Source organism: Chenopodium quinoa, unplaced genomic scaffold (assembly GCF_001683475.1).
Source record: "Chenopodium quinoa cultivar QQ74 unplaced genomic scaffold, ASM168347v1, whole genome shotgun sequence".
In the NCBI taxonomy this organism is placed as follows: Eukaryota; Viridiplantae; Streptophyta; class Magnoliopsida; order Caryophyllales; family Amaranthaceae; genus Chenopodium; species Chenopodium quinoa.
In genome coordinates, this window is record NW_018745272.1 from 168,689 (window position 1) to 190,138 (window position 21,450).

Genomic DNA, 21,450 nt, shown 5'->3' on the forward strand with positions numbered 1-21,450 from the left:
CTTACAACATATGGTTACTATGGAAACTCAACAGATTGGCAACCTTACTTGTCTAATTAGCCCTACCAGTAAGGCAGTAATATATCAATAAGTTTATTGTGCACCCTGGTCCATCTAGAATAGCTGGACCATAAGCTCATTTACGCTATAAACTTCATTTCTCGCTGAAAACCTAGGCCAAACACTCCCACTTCCTTTCTTTCTTAATTTCGCTCCCAACAGACATTTTTTAAAAAAAAAATTGACAAAAAATTTAATTCTTTCATTTCCTCTTTCAATTGTTGAACTACACATTCTATCTCCTCTGCAAATTGACGAACCGACATGGAAGAAAAACAAGAAAATAGTGCATAAAGGTAAATTAAATTTGAACACTTAGTAAAAAAAATTTGGACACTTAACAAAAAATGAACATGTCACAAAAAATGAACATAAACATCCAATTTTATATGTTCATACTTTATAATGAAATGTTCATTTTATATGCAGTAAATGTTCAGTTTATATTACAAAACTATTGAATTATTACGAGTTAGACAAGCTTCTTTCAAAAAATTGATGTTTATTATATAGTGTTGTATTTAATATACTACATGTTCAAAATTTGCGATTATTCAGATTTTTTTACTAAATGTTCAAAAGTATAGGTATGGTACATTGCGATTGTTCATATATTTTTACTAAATGTTCAAAATTTGCGACGTTCGAATTTCTTTACTAAATGTTCAAAATTTGCAATTATTCAGATCTTTTTAATAAATGTTCATATCATCAACATTTTCTCACGTTTTACTAATTTTCTCCCTATTCTTCTATTGATATAACGCCTAGATGTATCAATGTATGTGTGTCACAAAACTTGTATGTGTGTCATAAAACTAGTTAAAGAACAATAAATGAGTCGAAAATGAACATTTCGAGCAAACCCATAATCATCCGCAATTAAATGGGTTGAAATGAACATTTGTACTGTAGCAAACCCTTATTCATCCGCAATTTTTAGGGTACACTTTGTTACACATTTTACACATGTGCTCCTGAATTCCAGAAATATATAGGATGACGAAGCATAGAAAATAACATTACATGGCAATGAATAAAAACCACATGATTTTGAAAATAACATGACAGTGGATGAAAATTAATGCAAGATGTTTTCCAAAAATATTAACATTGGTTTGGAAATACTGCTACTAATACGCTTTCGAGAACAAAGGGAGTACATTGATATCGCCTTTTATTTACTTCTCTAAAACCACCTTTCAAATCTCAATCTCGCCTTTATTTATTTATTTATTATAGAGTTTAAAATTTGAAGAATAATTAAAAAGGAGTTACCTTGTACTTGTACCTATACAGAAAGTCGGAAATCATACACTAATTCTCGAAACATTGTATAGATCAGCCACTGCACTACACAGAACTAATGTCCTGTGGCTTCAAAGGCCAGGAGGTTTCAAAAACGGAACCCAACCAAAAACTGACTCCATATCTATTGGAACCCTTAGAGCAGCGCTTAGGATCTCCGGGGTGGTTGTTCTTCCTTTCCATGCCTCAAACCATGGTCCGCCACCTACCTCCACAGCCGCCATGATACTGGTAACCTCCAAGATAACCTTGAACAATTAACCATTTTGGCATATCAGAATTTCACAACAAAAGCCCTTAACCCCCAAAAAAGAGTAACATTAATAGCCCCATGGCTCCCATTCTTCATCCCCAAAGCATTCTTCGGAAGGGGAGGGGAAAGGGGGAAGGGGGAAATGAAGCCATGTTACATTATCATCAATCAGTAGAACAAATATTTCAGTTGTTTTGTGATGACCTTGATCACTTTCAGCACACAAATAAAATTCCAATAGAATCAATGTCAAATAATTTGATCAATAATAAACAATTTTAATCAGCAATAAGATAGGTTTAATCAGCAAAACTTAGTTTTAGCAAGTAAAAATTGGTTCAGTAATGTTAATTTTTTTTTAAACAAATTAGTCAAATAGAGCATGGCCTTACTCTCATATAAGGATATTTTATGGTTATAACTTATAAGTAATAATTCTACTCAAATAAGAAACTAGCCAGCCTAGGTACGTACTGATGATCAAAACAATATTGAGAAAATGAGCAAACTAAAGTGCAAGAAAAATGAGAACCTTTCCCTTGCTACCATCAGATCTTCGTTCCCACAGTTGCAATTTCAGTTGACCAAAACAAGTGTCTTTGCATGCAACAGTAAGGCCATTTTCTGGGGTAGGAGCACGCAAGGGTGTTCCTGGATCCTCTGTTCTCGCCTCTAATTCCACCTACACGTGGTGAGGAAAAATATAAATAGGTGATTTCCCAAAAATAAAAGAGATTTTACTATTTTTTTTTTTTCTTTTTGTGTGGAATTTGCGTTAGAAAGGAACTCATCTTTAATAAGTTTGTTTGTTCTTGGTTCAACTCGAGTATTATTATATAATCAAAACTTTCCTCAAAAGAATATATAAATATATCAATTCTGGCAAAACATATCAGAATAGGTATTTTTATTTCTAATATGCTGGTGTCCTTACCAGGTATGATCCATTATCAGCCGAAATCTTCCAGTAGCCCCATGGTGCAATCTCCCACTCAACAAACCCACTCCATGGTACGAATTCATAGAAAATTCCAGCATGGTGCACTCCAACCTGTAAAAGACTCTTGAGGTATTAGCAAATTCTTAATTTATGAAGTTGTTTTGCAACATAATCCACAGAACAAAATTACCACAATATATCTTAGCAACACCCCCCACTTCACCCCCTGTCGAAACAATAAATTATTCACCTCCGGTCACATGAGCTTTTGAGAGCCCAATCTGGTGCAGTTTCCTCAAAAGATATGTTTTTCCAGGGAACAAAGACGGAATTATTATTTTTTGCGATCTAACGTTCATTAAACGCAGTTTTTTATTTAGTGTTAATGTGTATCCATCATTTTCATCTATTCCATCTAGCTACTTAACCTTCTAAAATGGTGCACTGTTTTTATCTCCCACTTACTAATGCCTTAATTGCTAGGTTATTCCAGTGTTCATTTGTTAACCAGTTTAAGGCAAAAACGGACAGCAGGAAGCGCATAAAACTATGTCAACAAGTGTCTTTGAATTTCAACACTAAATTTCAAGAGATGGTGAAATAGCCAATCAACTTTCAATTTTTGTGATAAATAAATACACAAGCTCCGTAAAGTAGGCTCAGCAGCATATTCAGACACTATTGCTAAACTAGGGCTCAGGTACACTATCCATACAGGTGCACTGATCAATTAATTGCATATCAATCAACTAAGAAACCCTAACATGGAGGCATAAAAAATGACTTCAAAGAGAGAAATGAAGAGTAGAGATTACAGAAGATATAATTGGAAAAGCATACCAAAGCCGCATTCTCAATTCTTCCACCAGGAAGCTCTCTCAACCCTCCTGCAGAAGTCAAAGCAACTTCTCCTTTAGCACCCTCAAAGACATTACACTGGACCTGGAAAAGGAAGTGAACATATTTAGTATTGTCCACAGATTAGACAAAAACACAACATTCTGCATTGAGACTCCACTCCTCCAGTAGCTAGTCACTAGACACTGTTGCTCAGGTAGAAAAAGCCTCAAATCCAGGAAGCACCTTGAGCAGCGAGGACAAGGCAACAACAAAAGTTTAGAAATTCCTATAATACTAAATCATAAAAAAAAATATAAAAAAAAAAAAAAAAAAAAAACCTAATGCATCTATTCATAAATTCATAGTTCATGAAATGGTGGATATCTTCAACCGCCTACCCAAGCCAAGTTGACAAGTCATATGGCTCAACTAATAAACCAATATTCATCAATTTTATAAATAATTCAGAGAAAGAGGCAAATTAAAATGAGAAGCAGAAGATAGGCACATATGCCCACACAAAGGCAAAATCATTTAGTAAACAGCATATAGGCGAAGATAACATTTGCAAAATCAAATTTACTTCAAAAATTGTTGCCTTCTTGAAGAACTTGGAATTTATAAGAAAGATAATCCCATCTGTTTTTATAAGGAAAAAAAAAAAAGGAATTTTTCAAGCAGAAGATCTTGTTTATCAAAATGCTATATTGACCTTAAGTCCTTAAATCTTGTGTGAGAGTTTTTTAAAGTCAAGGCAATATGTAAACTCAAATTTTGGAATAGAAATTGTTGGCAAAGAGTCTATTCATCCTTGGAATGTAGAAGAATTAACTTAGCATTGCCAATTCTCCCAAGAGGCCAAGAACTGCATAACTATCATATTTAGCACCCAGGAAATGCAGCCAACTCAGTGTTTCACGCACAAAATTTCCAATTTTGAGGTGTTCATTCAACAATGTTTCTTCTTGAATATGTGTCTAAGAGCTTACAACAGTAAAATAAGTACACAAATCAGAAATGGGGAGTATTGCATTTACCCAAAACCATTTTTTGGGGAAACCTGCACCCCAGTTCTTTTCCGAATATGAAGGAGCATTTTCAAACTCAAATCTTTCACCATCCCACTCAATCCATCCTGAAATGAAGATCATGATCAGGTGTAAATACAACAGAATAAACCCCCAGCAAGATACTTCAGCTCTAATTATTATGTTTAAGTGCATAAGGTAAAGAACTGCCATGCTCACAGCAATCAGACAAGTTTTGAAAGCATGTGAATATGTTTCAACTTCAAATGTACAATTGAGACATAATAAGACTACTGATAGTCTAGTGAGTATAGCATCTCATGTTTTCTTATTAATACTCTTAATAACATCATATTGAAATTTGTTTCATGCTTTTGCAATGAATCTCTAATGAGCACAGTATGCAGAATAATCTTGATTCATTAAAGAGTACAAAAAGAGAATCAAAACTAGTATGAAGGTAGCAACATAGTAACAAAAGGAAGAAAAAAATATACGGAGTAATACAATTTCTCACCATAATACATCTCAAGCCTATCAAAGAAACCCTTACTGACACATTTTATATAGGCAACATTTCATGCCTTTCAACTACACAAGTAACAATGAAACACTCATTAAGCCAGAGATCTATTGAGAACATAGAAGTACCTGTTGACAGTCCCCCTGCCATGCATACTTGCCAATGAGGTTCAAAAACAGGAAAAGCAGCAAGCCAACCTGCAGTGGATTTTTGTTTTGAACTGACATTGCCCCAGCCATATACAGGACGAGTACTATACTCCCAGCGAGCTGTTTTCACTGTTTCAACATAGTCTGACCTGTCAACAAAAGACATGATGCGTAATGTGAGGCAACAAAAAGTATAATACCAAGTCCAAGAACACTAAATTGCACAGAAATTAAAAGTGCATATTTGATTTAAAATAAAGTTAAAAAGCTCCCGTAAAAGCAAGCTATTAATGACGGAAATATTAAGCCAAAGAAAGATGCTCAGAGTAAGAGCTTCAAAGAGTCCAAACAGAAGACCCATAATGTAACTAATAATTCCTTCCATGTTTACAGTATTTGCCCATTGAAACTGGAGAAGGGTGTTTGATAAAAGAGGAGAGTCAAACTGCAGTAGGTGACTTGCTATAAAAACCCTAATATTACACATACTTTAAGTAAGCAGAAACATCAATGATGCAAGAGTAATCCCAAAATAAAATAAAAAAATGCATATTAGAAGGAAACAAGCAATCCTGAACACCTATAAGAATCAAAATCAGCTATTGTAATTTTTTGAGGTTTGTAAGTCTTGAGAAGAAAAGTCAGAGCAAATTAGCTCTAAGTCATATAGTAACACATGTAAAACAAAGATAAAAAAATAAAAAAACAAAAAATTCAGGAACATAAAATAACAATTACATGAAAAAAGAGCCTCCTAAAGGGAGGGAGGGACAATACTGAGAAATGGGAAAGGGTTTCACCTGCCATCGTCACGGATGAACCCTTGATGCCAAAGTGGGGTCACTTGGAAACCCTCAGACACACTCCTATTGAATTCCTATCAAAGGTTACCGTCAAAAATATCAGCAACAATGGTCCTAAAAGTCTTCTATTAACAATTGTGAAAACTGAAAAAACCATAATCCATATAGAATCTTCATATAGGTAAACACCACTATTCACCTACAGGATTTAAAAAGAAATCATTAGACGAGAATTATTACACAAAATACAATTCTTCCACAAACCAGTCAGTACTTCCCATTGTTTTCTTTGCTATATGAAGACTATGCAAAACAGAAGGGGTACATGTACATCAGAAAGATTTTGAAGTGTCCTCGTACAGAAAGATCAACAAAAGGGTTAGAGAGTAGCTCATCTAAGAGCTTGACAGTTGTATATATGCCCCAAGAGTGTCCATTGTGAGAATTCATGATGTTCACCTCATAATTCCTCATTGATCATCACATGATGGGGTCTCCTTTGCTGGTAGGAATATCTTGAACCTCACATTGAGGGGTTTTCCCTCACATAATATCTTGCCTTTTATCTTGTTTTAACTTCATGACTACTTGGTTCAATCATAAATTGAAATAAGGCCTGATCTCAACACTCCATAATACAGTAAACAACATAAGCTCTTAGACAAGGACAGTAAACAGGAGGCAATGAATTAGTATGCTTCATTTACAAAGCTACTACACACGGGCAAAACAAATATCATTGACTATATGTTTGTTTCAGTTGTAGTTATTGACCATATGCTGAATCCTAACATAGATCTCGTATCATTCACAAATTGGCATCATCAACAAATAGTTTTTATATATGAAACTTCAGCCATGACAACAGATGGAGAACAAAATTCACGTATGCTCTCTATGAATTAACATATGTTAAGGTTCTAAGGGTCAAAGGAAACTACTAGACACCCAAATGGCTCACCTTTCCTAAACAATATACCTTAAACATTTACATTTTTTGAAGCCAATTTAACCGTAGATGTTCGATGCTCAATGCTACTAGAAAAATGTAACAATCATATAAAAGGTCACTTCAGAAAAAATATACTAATACAAAATTAAACAAATGTCAAAACAAGTAGCTTACTTTCTAAGATTTATAAAAAATGCACAGATATAATCATATAAATACAAAATATAGTTGAAGTATATGGCACCTCTGGAGGAACCTCTTTGGTGAGAGGCTGTGAGCTTCCACTAGATTTGAATGTATGTCCCAACATTAGCTCATGCCTGTCTATATGTAACAAAAGAGTCAATTTAGTGCTGGGGTACAAAGACTTTAAACACTACTGTGCTAGATAGAAAAATAATGGCTTAACGTTTTTGCAATTTTAGTAGCAAGCTACATGAGCACCACAACAATACTGGAACTTACTGTGTGCTATGATATTAGGCTAACAATATCATAGGCCTAACTTAGAAAAAAGATGTGCAAGTACAAGGCTCACAAAGAAAGCCAAAGGGCCTTTCTTACAGCAACATACAAGTCTTTTTCATTTTCCATTTTTTTCCAAGGATTGAAGAATAAAAATTTAAAATAAAATAACTCAAGGATAATAGATAAACATTCAAAGAAAAAGGCAGCACTAGACACTTAAAAACATATGTAAATTCACTAACCTCACCAATCTATAAGCTCATCTAATGAGATTGCAAAAGACACATGTATAAAATGGCATCATCCAGTAACTTACCTCCCCAGAATTTTTGTGATTCTTCCGAAAACTGGCAGATGTACTTGTCATCAGCACCAAGAATCTGAGCTCCAACTCCAGTAAATCGACTACCATATTTTGCTGCTTCTACAGGGGTCAATTTCTTGCGGAATGCAGGATTCTCAACAGAATACATGAAGCAGAAGCTTTGCCTCTTTTCTGGAATAGAAACCTTGAAATACCAGCCCTCAAAAAATTGCCTAGGGCTTCCATCGAAATGATACCTTCCAAAGTAGAAAACAGAATAGACATCATTCAAAATTCGGCTGTCACTCAAATACAAAGGACACTAAGGAACTTAAGCATAAAAAATTACATTTTACAAATGTGCAGTCTCAAGACTCTCAACAGCAAACAACACACGCAATATTGATTTGAAGTTAAGAAAGCACGCCACAGGCTCGAATAGATTGATAAATTCAATCTTCTAAACAAGATGGGAGCTATCCTAAGTTTTCAGAAAGGTATAGTATGTGAAATATAATGCTTTTTGGTGGTAAACATTAAAAGGTGAAAACATAATAGCTATTTCTTTGGACAAGGCTTAGCACATATCACGGATAATTATCACCTATCAACAACATCGACAATGCTTCACTAACACGTTTTTATTCCCACTAGGTGTTCACATAATTACTCTTGATCAAGATGGATCAACGATACAATGTCATCGAAAAGCCAATTCTACTCTAATTGAAACTATATCCCAATAAGACATTATTGAATGAGCCATCTCATTAGTCATTAATGATTTCAGGATATCCAAAGAGGCAGTACAAGTGAATATTACAGAATTCGCCCAATTGTAAATAAATTTCTATAATATTTTGTTTGAACTCAAGAAAAATGTGCACAGACACCACTATTTAGCCACTCCTACAGGAAAGTCAAAGTTAGACTAGCTAATACTTAAGTCAAATTGGGTCACATAACTTTGGTTAGTGGGGTATAAAAATTATGTTCAAAGTTCCCTTTTTCAAACTATTTTTCAGGTATTTTCCTTTTTTAGCACATTGGGTTTAAAAGGTTCAATCAATTGATTTCCAGTGTATTGTACACTGACAGAGTATATAAACCGATCTTGGGCTTCAACCATCAGCAAGATCGGTTTATATACTCTATCATATACAACAAACTCCATCATCCCAAATCACATAAAAGTCAATTTTTACAACGGAGTGACACTTATATGATTCGAATCGACTAAATACACTCAGTTATACACAATACCTTCTCCATTTTTACAATATATAATGGCATTAGTCAACTGCAAAGCACATAAACATGGATTATATAGACCAAAAGAAAACTGAATTAATCAAATTAAATTCTCACGCTAACATTTCAAATCAAACGCATGCACATTGAAATTCAAGCCCAAAACAAAAAAAAAATGAAGAAAATTACCCACTATGAGGAGGCCGAACCTCACGATTTGGGGAGTAGGAACATAAACTGGAGTAATGGCGACATTTTCTCTCTCCTCCGCCATTACAGAAGATTCTGGAGTAACCCCACTTTCAGCCATTGAAGAATGAAGGATTAAACTCCTTTTACTAGTAAATTGAAGCCTTAAATTTGAGGGTAGTTGAAAATTGGAAAGGGGGAAATTGTCAAATGGGTTTGAAATTTTGTGGGGTTTGATTGATTGTAAAGTGATTGAAGATGATGATAGTCCAAAAGAAAGATCAGTTGCTGAAAAACTCATTCTTTATTTTTTTTATGATACTTGAAATAAATTAATTCATGGCAATAGTATTTGAGAGAAGAAAAGTGTATAAAATGAAATGTAAAGAGTGAAATTGTGTCAAATATGCAGCCAAGTTTAGGGTGAATTATGTGGAGGAACTGAGTGCAGGAAAAATGTTGTTAATGAATTGTCCAATTTCGATGGAGTAGGCAATTTTTGTAACGAGGGAGGAGTGAATGGCCTGATTAGAGGCCAACGGATTCACTAGAGACCAATGGCCTGTTTCGGATTGTATTTGGGACAATTTATGCATAGTACGGAGTAGATTAGTTATGTACAGAGTAATTTCTAATTACGTACTTCTTACTCGAGACCTCGAGTAAGACTATATCATTTTCAGTAGCAAGTTACGCCAATTTTTGGTGAGAAAGCTCGAATTCCCGCTTTATCAATTGTTCTTCTCAAATGATAAAAGTGTAAATAAATCAACAAAATATCCGATCATCGTGGCATTTTCGTAAATATATCAATTGTGAGGTCCATAGGTAATAAAAAAATATTGATTTATTTACCGTTTTAACACCACTTGATATCAAGGTTAACTTGTATTTTCTCAATTTTGGTTAGTGTAATATCGAATTATGTGATTTCCAATAGAAGATTCAAGTCTAGTATTTTAGGTATGTTATTGATTAGTTTCACAATGTAAAGATTTGAGTCCATTTGACCAACTGATTTAGACATCATTTTTTTTCCTAACTATGATCAGATCGATTCAAGATTGGATTGTTTCAAGGTCTAGAATTGCTCAAGACATTATTGGATATAGATCTTTCTCAAATTTCAATTTGATCAAGATTATGGGCCATAACCAATTTAATTGAATTTTAACAAAAGAAATTATCTTTATAAATTTATAAATGGAAGTAATAGGTGGAGAAAGATTAGAATCAAATTTGACTTTTAAAATGTTTTACATGGATTGAGTTCACAATAAGCTCATTGTGCATCTATCTATAAGCCATAAGCCACAACAAGTTGATGTAAGTAGTTACACCCTCTCTTTGACATACATGCTTTAATTTATGATAAAAAAAGTTATCCTTAAGTGAGATGATTAGCCATAAAGCAAGCATTTCTTTGTCAACGATAAAGAAAAATAGAAAATGCGGAGTAAAAAGATCAATGTGCTTCATATTCCCTCCTTCCCTTTCGTAGCACCATTTTTCTTTTTGTTTTTTCACTTTTGAGTGTGTAAATGACTACAAGGATATAAAATGATATAAAATGAGGATATCACTTTTTATAAAATGTAAGTAGTTCAATATGACAATATCACATCCCTACATCCCAATCTTGTCTCTTATTAATTCCACCAATGGCACCAAATCATAATAAATTAAAAAGGTAATAACATTCCCACCAGACAAACAAAAAGAAACAAAGGATTTTACATGTCTCATAAAAAGTTTGATTTAAGGGTTCAATCCAGCAAGTAATTATACTAGCAACTTTTTGCAACGTTCAATTATGAATTAACAATTTAAAATCAATAAGGGACAAATTTATCTTCAATCAATTCCTTCAATTATTATTCATTAATGATCAATATATTTACAAATACAATGTATGTGTAATACAATGAAAGCAATTATTAGAGGTAAATCAAATTCAGAAATCAATCATTTTTTATTCAAAGAAAGTTTTATAATGGCTATAAGAATGTTTTTTTTTTAGAGAGAGCCACAATGGCAAATGATGTAGACGAGATTTAATCTCAGGTATTGAGTACCACCCCTCAAAACTTCAATCAACTAAGTTAGTTGATCATCCACTAAAATACAAGAATTGTGACCTTGAACTCAATGTATTGATTAGCATACTTACTATCAATAGGGTAAAAATATTTATTGCAAAAATGGTTAAAATGAAGTTGTAACCATCATAAAAAAAAAATCCAAAAATAACCTTTCTGTATAAAATGGGGGTCATTGTCACCACCAAAAATGTGCAAAGTCGCCCATCGATCATCAATAAATCTAGAGACGAGTACTGAACATACAAAGCAATGTGCATCAGAATGAATGGCAGCCTTTGTGACGAACCAATTTACGCCGAAGAAATACGCGTTGAACCCATGGCTTGAAGGACAAAGCAACACAAACTGCATGATGTAGTGCAGTATAAAGTGCCAAAATTACGCCCAACATGAAATCAGCTATTAGTGTTTCGAAATAGGAGGATAACAGCAAGAAGGTTTCATAAACGTCTACAAGGGCGAGCAAGAAGAGAGAAATTAGAAACGCGAGTAAGAGGCAAAGTACGATGGCAAAGACAGCTAGAAGAATAATACAAGAAAAGAAGGTACCATAGAGGAATGCGAGGAGGATGAGATCGATCATGGGCAAGAATTCAGAGCTATGGAGGAAAGAAGGAAACAGAAGAGAGGTGTGATACTTCAATTTATGAAGCAAAGAAGAAAGATGGAGTGAAATGCACTCATACCATTTCAAATAATCTGGCCCCATCACCATCTTTTGGATGTTTTTTTTTTTTTTTTTTTTTTTTTACTAGGATGAGCATAAAGGAATTGCAGGTGTGAAGTTATTCTTACCTGCAATTCATCACTAATCATCCTTTGTCGATTAATTAATGACTCTAATAACATTTTCGACAATATTTTACCAGATCCAAAAGCTCGATTAGAATCCGCCCAAAATTTGGAGTTTTGAACACAGTTTTTCTGTCGGAAAGGCAAAACAAAGCGAGAAAAGTAATTGAAAAATGATTAGACACAATAGAGAACCAAGCTGTACCCTGGCAGCCCAAATTATGACCAACCTGACTGAATGACTGATGAGATTAGTTTGATTGCAATATTAACAAGTTAAACATAACCAAATCTGACTCTTCTGAACTTTTACATTGCTTGCTATTCTCTTCATTTTGCTTTATAGAAAGGAACAAGTGGACCATACATATAATAAGCTTACACATTATTATACCGACTTCCAAGTTTGCTGTTTATTCTCAAACACTACAAAAAGGAACAAAGAATTTCAAGAAATTACAGAATAATTTCATATCTACGGTATCATATCTACGGTATATATGAATGATACAACTGATAAGCATAAAGCTTGTAGGCACAGAGATGTGTCAATGAACTTCCTCACAACCAACAACATGAATTACAGTTTTTCACGAGCCTGAGACTAGCAAAGAATAAATGCAAAAATGGGCATCAACTCCCTCGATCACTCGCTCTAGTTTGAACAATTTTACCATCCTAGCATTAAAATTTCAACGCACTTTTGCATCTTTGCAAAGGCAAAAATCAATATAAGGTAAGTCAGCCAACTCGAAGGGCAGAGCATAACTGAAGATCTGTACAAAAACAATGCCTAACCTTACGGGGAAAATTTGAAAATCCTAGATACACTCCCTCTTCTTGTGGGGGCGTTAATCTTAGTATAACCTTCAGTTGGTGTCTTGATTTCATGATCAAAGCAAAAGAATCCATGATTCTGCTGCCAAAGGTAGATTGTGCAGTTGTTATATGCTTATAGCTACTTTTCTTTCTGCATTTCAAATGAACAAGATAATCAGTATAAAAGGAAATTAGATAGAAATCAAATCATCAGAGCATCACTAGCTTTACAGCTACTTAGAAGGGGGATTGTGCCCAACACATTGAACACATGCTTAAGATGCCACAGAATTCACAAATTTTCGATTTTTCAATTATTACCTATTTAGAATTATAGTTGAGGGTGAAGCATAAAGTGGTAAATTGTTATTACAAAAAAATATATACACTAAAATGGATAGGGAGAAAAAATTCTATGAGAGAGGGGAAGACATGTATATGAACTACTGTATATTAGTATCTCAAATAACTATTTCTCCAAACAACTAGTCCATAAAGACATCACTTCAACTGTCATAAACTCATAATAATAAGGTTTCACATGATTAGGAAGTTGGCATTTTCAGGCATTCTGGAAGAATAGTCACTCATGGCCTTGGTCAGGGTTGAGCAACTAAGCATAGGAGCTGAAATCCTTAGGGATCATATGGTTATTATGATTGTAAGGTGAGAATTTTAGAAGGTTAGAGATACCATGATGGTGGTTCATGCTAATTTTGGAGAAATTTCCTTGCATTTACAAACAAGAAATCTCTCTGTTGTCATCGAGGTTTCAGGTAAAGCCCGAGTAGCTAAAACATTGCCTATCTAAATGAAATATACGAGTATGGCATAGTTACTTAAGTCAACAAGACAATAACGCATTCAGAAAGCCAATGTTTTTTTTAGCTCATTGTTAAACTATTTTAAAAAATAAATTGAGAAACAGAGGATTTCAGATACCTTCTCACTTTAGATCAATCAGACTATTTAGTTGTTAATTGCTTCTCCACATTCCTGCTTATGACCCACTGGTGAGGGTAAGATGAGGAAAATGATTCAAGTGGAAGGCGCCATACCATGATGCTCAAGCAATTCCCTAGCAACCCTTCCATTTGGCTTTCATCTTCGACAACTTGCTCAATAAATGTGCTCACCTGTAAGGCATAGTAAATGGAAAATGCATTAGCCCTCCACATGTGATAGAACGAATTTCTCTAGAGAGTTCAAGATGAAGAAAGCACACAAAATGCCAAATGCATCTGTCATACACCAATATAACTGGCAAAAAAATAATCTTGAGTTTTGTTTCCATAAGACGCTCATTTAAAACCAAATATAGTGAGAACTGAGAAGTAAGAGATACATGAACCACATTTCTGTAATAGTTTTCTTTTCAAAGATAATCCCATTTGAGCAGAGACATGGATTAATGAAAATGGAATACCATAATTATTGAGATCAATGTTAAGTATTCTTGCAAGCACAAAACTGCACAAATTTGAGAACCTAATTCTTCCAGCTAGAAGGATAGAAATTGCACACTTTGCCAAGACAAGATTGCACAAAAAATTTAAGAAACCAACTTGGAATTTCTCTTCCACTGTGTCAAGCTGCCGTATAGGCTCAAGGATAGGACGATGCCATCTCTTTGGATCCCATAGTATGGTACTATTGAAAGCAAATCCAGAACTATCAGCATGAAATCTTCGAGTCATTTCATCAGTCTTCCAACCAATAATTTGACTCCCATTACATACAGGACCATCATGAAAAGTTGCACCACGAATCACTGAAAGTTTGGCCAATTTCCAAGTCCCAAATCTCCTGGAATCATATGCAAGGGAACCAGAAAGCATTAGAGGAAAGGCAATAGATAGAGACTAACAAGTTATAGATATTAAAATGTACCACCTACAACACTCCTATTCTGTCTTAAAGAACACCTTGTTAATGTGGGATCAACTACAAAGGGATTTGGCAAAAAAATAAAGCGAACCTCTTCCACCATAGAGCTAGTTGGCATAAATCTAATTGACAGAGAAATGCTTTCCAAGAGGATTCTCCAAAAAGCTATAACCATTGCTTATTAAGTAAATTACTAGGCCACTGCCAGAAGACAGACATTCATATATACCCAGAAGGGTAAAAGTTCAAAAGCCCAATATACCCATTCTTATGCGCTTCTCAAGAGGAAAAAATGCAGAGTTGAATCCTATACCTCCAAATAAACATCGAAATTCTCACAAAAACCCAATTACTTGGATCCACATGGAAGCACGTCATAGGGTCAAGTGGTCAACCAACTAAAACTAGTTTATTATGAGAAAAAATAATAAATAACTATATCTATCTTTCCAGTGCGGTTAAAAACGCTTAGCAAGTTAGGTAGTGTAATAGCTCTTATATTGTGAAACCACCAGTAGCAAACAATAACTTATTGTGCTCATACTCAAAGAAACTGATCACGGTATGACCCAACAATACATATAGACTTAACATGAAGATGAATACATGTTGAGATGGTAGACATCAACTTAGTGGCTCCTGCATGGGGTGTCAGCCAAAAGAAAAACTTATATATCCTTTTTCAATTTCCTAAAAATATACTTATATGAAGTAATTTATAGCAGTTTTGACCTCCAAGGGCAGGTGCATCAACTAAAATAGGATGTGATAAACAATTTCTGTTGCAAGACAAGTCAGTTGTTTCCCCTTTGTAAACTTATTAAAGCTGCATGACCCAGGATACAAACAAACATAGTATATAATAAACAAAGAAAAAGGAGGGAGCTAAGGATGATAATGATTTTATAATGAAGCAGTAAACATTCTACTTGATCTGACCAAGATCTAAAAATGAGAATTTCCATGGAAAATCAAGAGAAAACTGAAAAAAAAAAAAGAGTGAAAGTATAATGGCCATAAGTACTTTTGCCTACATTAAACAAACTCAAAATTAAGTAACAAATATAAAAAAAAGTCCAGAAAGAAACAGATACTCTTAAATGGATTTAAGAAATTGAACAACCATAACATGCATTACCTTATCTGCCTCAACTCTGCAAAAAGATCTAAAGAGTAGACATTGACATCATCTGCAAAATAGACAATTCCATCAAGGCGATGTGTTTCAATGTGTGCCAAAGCCACATTTCTCTGGTGAACATATCTGTCCCTCACATCTGTTATGTTCTTATTGCAAACCAGATGTCTGTACATAAGTCCGGTCTTCCTCAAAATCTGAGTTGTTTCTGCAGATTGAGAATTCATCTCAATGACAATCCATACCAAAGGTGGTGGAACAAGTTTCAATGTTTGTGCCAACCGATTCAGATAGTAAGCTTGGAATGGCCGAGGATATGTAGGGGTGACAACTATCAAGAGTTTGCGAACTTCCAATGGTGGATTCTCAATGTCTGGTTTAACAGTAAGTGTTTCACTTGCCATCCTTTCCATCTGCACTTTTGACTCTTGATGTTGCTCGTGCGAGGTAGCATTCTCAATATCCTGTGTCCCACCTATGGATGTACGATTTTCCAGTCGGGTCTCATCTATAGAAGAAACATTTCTTGCACTTACAGAATGATATCTAACTGCAGAAGGGATCATGTCAAAGAAGAGAGTCTGGTGCTGGGGCATAATTCTTCCCGGAAAATTCGATGTACCAAAAGGAGTCAATCCAATGAAGACACCAACCAAAAAGAAGACTGAAAAATGCAGGATAGCCCTCCTCCATACATGCCCTTTCGATTTCGATCTATCTAGGGAACGCGATGATCTATGTGAGAACAAACCAAGAACAAAATTATGCACCCTATACAACGCATACTCCAACGAGTTATAAGACGAATACGATAATCCACTAGGCTGTAGAGGGTTCTTCTCAGCTGAGGATGATTTGGATAACGGAGAAGCCACCGAGCAGGCTTCACCATTTGATCTCGAACCTGGTCGTGGAACTGGAGAAAGTGTTCTTCTAATTGAAGCCATTTAAACTAATCTAGTCACCCTCAACACACAGGCAGATACTTCGTATTTATCCCTAAAAATCCAATTTTAGAAACACTTGATTTTTCAAAGGAAGACAATCAGATTCTCACTCCAACACTTCTTCTTCAAACAATATCAGTAAAACTACAACCCCAATGCAGCAATCAATCTACAATTTACATCAAACACTAACTTCTCGCATACTTTTCGAAACCACAGCAGCATAAACCATGCCCAAACCCCATTTCCAAACTTTTGGGAGCATAAATTTCCAATTTATCACTTCAAATTTGCCCAACTCATCCAATATCATACCATGAAGATCTAACTCAGATTACATGAAAAACTAAGCAATAGATCGAAATTAGACAGGAAAAATCTAAAACCAAATCAGCAGAAATTCATATCTATCAAAACCCACCAAAAATTAAGCAACACCCAGAATCTTAAATGAGCAGAAAATTCAAAGATTTCAACTTGGGCATGAAATTAAAGCAGAAACATGAATCAGAATTACCACAAAATGTGCTTGAAATCAGCTGCTTTCCGCCAAAATACATTGAGCAGTGAGTAACCCCTTAGTTTTTACTTCATTCAAAGCGGTTTGAGGATGATTTTGGAGGGGAAATGATTGGAAGTGGAAAGGTGAAAGTGTTGAAGATCTCTATTACCCTGTAAAGAGGAGAGAGAGAGTGGGAAATAATATAACATTCATGTTCATATGCCCACAGGGAATCTTCAGTGCAATTTTCCAGCGAGGTATTGTGGGAGTAAATGAAGCAAACCAAAATAGAGTAAATTCGTTTTGGGTTTTTTCTTTATTTAGCACCAGATAGGTTTGCGCAATGATATAATCGGAATTCAATTTTAGGTTTTGGACTGTATTATAGTTGTAATTAAAGGCTCATCAGGTAGTCGATTATAAATGATACAGTACTACATAAATGAATTTAAGTGAAATTTTACCAACTTTAGTCCATAATAATGTAATCTCATTTTAAACTTATACTTTTCTTCTAAACTGTACATTAATAATTTAATAGCCAATGATAGTATACCACCCCAAATGGTAATCAATGGTACTGTGACCGGAAAGAGATAAATTTTGGGAGAATATTATATAGTTCCTCTATTGTGTTAAGCCATTGCAACATTTAGAACTTTACATTATATACGCATTCTCTACTGAGTCTTTGATCAAGAAATGTAATTATGTAAAAATTTGTTACATTTGTCTTGTTATATTATAAGTAACCATAGACATTACAAGTCAAAATTATACTATTATTAAGTGGCATATCTTTTTTTTTTTTTTTTTTTTTTTGAAAGAAGTGGCATATCTATTAATCCCTCGGTCTCCAATTTGCCTCAAACCTAAAAAATCACTTTATTAAGGCTTGGGCAAAAAATGGTGCACATGGGTTGACACAAATATCAATGAGTAGAGAGATAGAGAGAGTTCAAGTGGAAAAACATGCTAAAAGTAGTATGGAGTTATCTTTTAGGGACAACTAATAAAAGCAAGTGAAGCAAACAATTGGAGACGGAGGGAGAAGTTATATGGGAAATCCTTTTGTAAAGCGAGTGGGAAAACAAAAGAAAAAGAAGGATAAGACTTTTAAGAATGAGATTAATCCTATAATAATTTTACTATTTTAGTGATTATCCAAGAAATAAAGGTATAGATCAAAAGTTGCCGTTAAATGGGAAAGCTATGGGTTGGAATATGGTGGATTTGAGCCGTTGATTGTGAATGAAGAATTAAAGACTTGTTTGTGGGTGTGATGACATAATATGGTCAACACATTTTTGAAGAGATGTGCAGGTTGTTTATTTTTCAATGCCATGATTTCATATATATCTCTTGTGATATTGACATGTATAAGAATAAAAGAATATTACTATATTAGTCATATATATATACATATAAGAAATATAAGAATATATATATATATATTTTTTTTTTTTTTTTTTTTTTTTTTTTTTGAGGTATATTAGTCATATATACTTTACTATTCTCCTTTTCTTAAAAAAAAATAAATAAAAAAAAAAAAAAAAAAAAAAAAAAAAAAAACTTTACTATTCTCCTTTTGTTGAATTCAGATGAAATAGTTTCCAAATCTCTAGCATTGAAGGATTTTAAACCTACCTAAGAAAAATGAAATTTGAATGGCATTGATTTTGTTGGAACATTATTGTACGTATATGTACTCGATAAATATTTGGATTTGATTGAAAATTTTACAGTTGTCTTTTGAAAAACGACAACCATAACTTAGATTACATGGCAGATTCTTATTTGTCGAAATTTTTAAGTCATCTTTTCTTTTTGAATTATTTTAAATGCCTAAAATAATTAAAAATAATTTTTAAATTTCAAAAATTAAATATTTTAAGTTTCAAAATTCTATTTTTATTTTATTATTTAACTAATTTAATTATTATTGAAATTAAAAACTAAATCATGGGTTGTAAATTCCCCACCCTTCTTAATATATATTAGGGTTCATCCCCAAAATCCAATCAGATCATCAACCAAATCATGGCGTCAAATTCATTAAAACCTTCATGAAGAACTAACCGATCAATTTCAACAAGTTCGAACACAATTAAGCAAACACAAATTTTTAAAAAAAAACCGGTGTTCATTAATTTAATGAATGGCGGAATTTTTGGACAAGCATCAACTGCCAATTTAGTGGGTTTGGCACGTGCTTCCTAATGATTGCCAAAATAAAGAAAGAAATAGAACTTTTCTCTCTTCATTCATTCACTATAGCTTTCTCTCTCTTCGTTTTTCTCTCTCTAAAAAGCAAGTAACTGGCGATTTCGAGCGTTTTCTCTGTCCTCCATTGTTGATTTTCGAGCTTTTTCTTTCTTCTTTTTCACTGGTGAAGTTGTTATTTGCTTAATTCAGGTTCGTTTACTTATTTTTTTGAGATTTTTGTTAGTTTAAATTGTTTTGATTCTTCGATTTTTAGGTTTTTTGATTTTGATTTTGTTTTCGATTTTCGTTGTTGATTCTGCAATGGTGAAGAAGAAGATTACAAAGAAGGTGTAGATGCTGAAGAAGGTGTGTTTACTTAAATTTTTCATCATTTTTTCAAATTTTTCAATTGAAATTTCGCTTATATATGTCGAATTACTAGTGCATGTTATTTTTTTATAGTTTTCAGTTGATTTTTTATGCAATTATGATAATTGAATTTGAATTATGAAGTTATTATGTTTAATTTTGCTTTATTTTATTGTTCATTGTATATAATTGATTCAAAATTTTTCTTATTATTCTTCAAATTTTGTATGTTAGGTTTTAGTTAGAGAATGCTAATTAAACTGATTATTTGTTTAGGTTTTATGTTTTAGTTAGATTATGTGTATAATAGGCATATTCGCATTGTGTTTGTGCATCTGTGTTTGATTAACATGCATATATGCATTGCTCATTGTGTTTGAGTAATAGACATGTGTGTCATTTATATGTTTTGACAATGTTCACTTTATGATGTTAAAAGGGTGACTTTATGCTGTTAAAAGAGTCACTATATGTTGTTAAATGATTAACTTTTTCAGTTAAGAGGGTCACTTTTTGCAAAAAAAGGGTCACTTTTTGCATATAAAAGGGTCACTTTATGCATACAAAAGGGTCACTTTATGCTGTTAAAAAGGTCACTTTGTGATGTTAAAAGGGTCACTTTGTGATGTTAAAAGGGTCACTTTATGCTGTGAAAAGAGTCAGTGTATGTTGTTAAATGAATAACTTTTTCAGTTAAAAGGGTCACTTTTTGCATATAAAAGGGTCACTTTATGCTGTTAAAGGGCCACTTTATGCTGTTAAAAGGGTCACTTTATACTGTTAAAAGGGTCACTTTGTGATGTTAAAAGGGTCACTTTGTGCTGTTAAAAGGGTTACTTTGTGCTGTTAAAAGGGTCACTTTATGCATTTAAAAGTGTCATTTGTGCACATTATTCTATATTTTTCCATGAGTAATTTCTGAATTTGTATTTATATTACTTTAATAATTAAATACAGGTGGTTCAATAGGTGGTTATCGTTATAAAAAGCCTACAAAAGGAAAAGGAAAGCCTAAAGAGCCTGCTAAGCCTAAACCAGTACCAAAAAAGACCCAGATAGCTCCTGAGAAGAGCAAAGCAGTATCTAAAAAGGCTGGGAAAATTCCTGAGAGTGACAAACCAGAGTCTGAAAAGGCCAAAATAGTTCCTAAGAAGGCCAAAATTGTACCTAAGAAAGCTAATACAGTGGAAGATTCTGATTATGAAATGCTTTCTGAATCTGATTCTGAATCTGTTATGTAAGTATACATATTTTTTTATTACTTTTTTAATTATATTTTGTTTTTATTTTATATTGTTTTAGTTACATTTTCTTTCTTTTTTTTTTCTATTTAGGGAGCAAAGAAGAACCATTGCAAGATGTAGACCCTATTCATTGGAAATATTGCTGCAGAACTTTAGTCCTGAGCAAAAACAGGCTGTTGAAGAAATTGGTTTTGGAGGTTTATTACATCTTAAATTGAAAACTCTTAATCGTCAAATGCTACCTTGGCTTGTTGAAAACTTCAATGCTGGTAGCTGCATGTTTACCATCGTTACTGGTAAAGAATTTGTTGTTACTAGAAATGATATATGCGATGTGTTTTGCTTGCCTTTGAGTGATATTTGTGTTCCTGAACTTA

General features: G+C 33.6%; 1 protein-coding gene and 1 pseudogene across 1 annotated transcript; both read right to left on the reverse strand.

The window, feature by feature from the left end:
- Positions 1–1,220: 1,220 nt before the first annotated feature.
- On the reverse strand, positions 1,221–9,653 carry LOC110711411 (annotated as a pseudogene).
- A 4,070-nt stretch (positions 9,654–13,723) lies between these two features.
- Positions 13,724–17,614, reverse strand: LOC110711406 (probable beta-1,4-xylosyltransferase IRX9H). The gene is made up of 4 exons (XM_021889784.1): positions 17,271–17,614; positions 15,807–17,099; positions 14,347–14,587; positions 13,724–13,917 (listed from the first exon to the last, which is right to left on the reverse strand). Exons 2-4 carry the CDS (start codon positions 16,751–16,753, stop codon positions 13,747–13,749), a joined length of 1,359 nt encoding a protein of 452 aa, XP_021745476.1. The 5' UTR covers positions 16,754–17,099; positions 17,271–17,614; the 3' UTR covers positions 13,724–13,746.
- Between the last annotated feature and the right edge of the window lie 3,836 nt (positions 17,615–21,450).

What these genes read in the sequence shown, in the direction of transcription:
- LOC110711406 (XM_021889784.1), bottom strand. Translation starts at nt 16,753, where the DNA reads ATGGCTTCAATTAGAAGAACACTTTCTCCAGTTCCACGACCAGGTTCG. An exon ending in GCAGAGTTGAGGCAGATAAG is followed by an intron (nt 14,588 to 15,806) that starts GTAATGCATGTT and finishes ATATGATTCCAG; the next exon opens with GAGATTTGGGACTTGGAAAT. An exon ending in CAGTGGAAGAGAAATTCCAA is followed by an intron (nt 13,918 to 14,346) that starts GTTGGTTTCTTA and finishes TATGCCTTACAG; the next exon opens with GTGAGCACATTTATTGAGCA.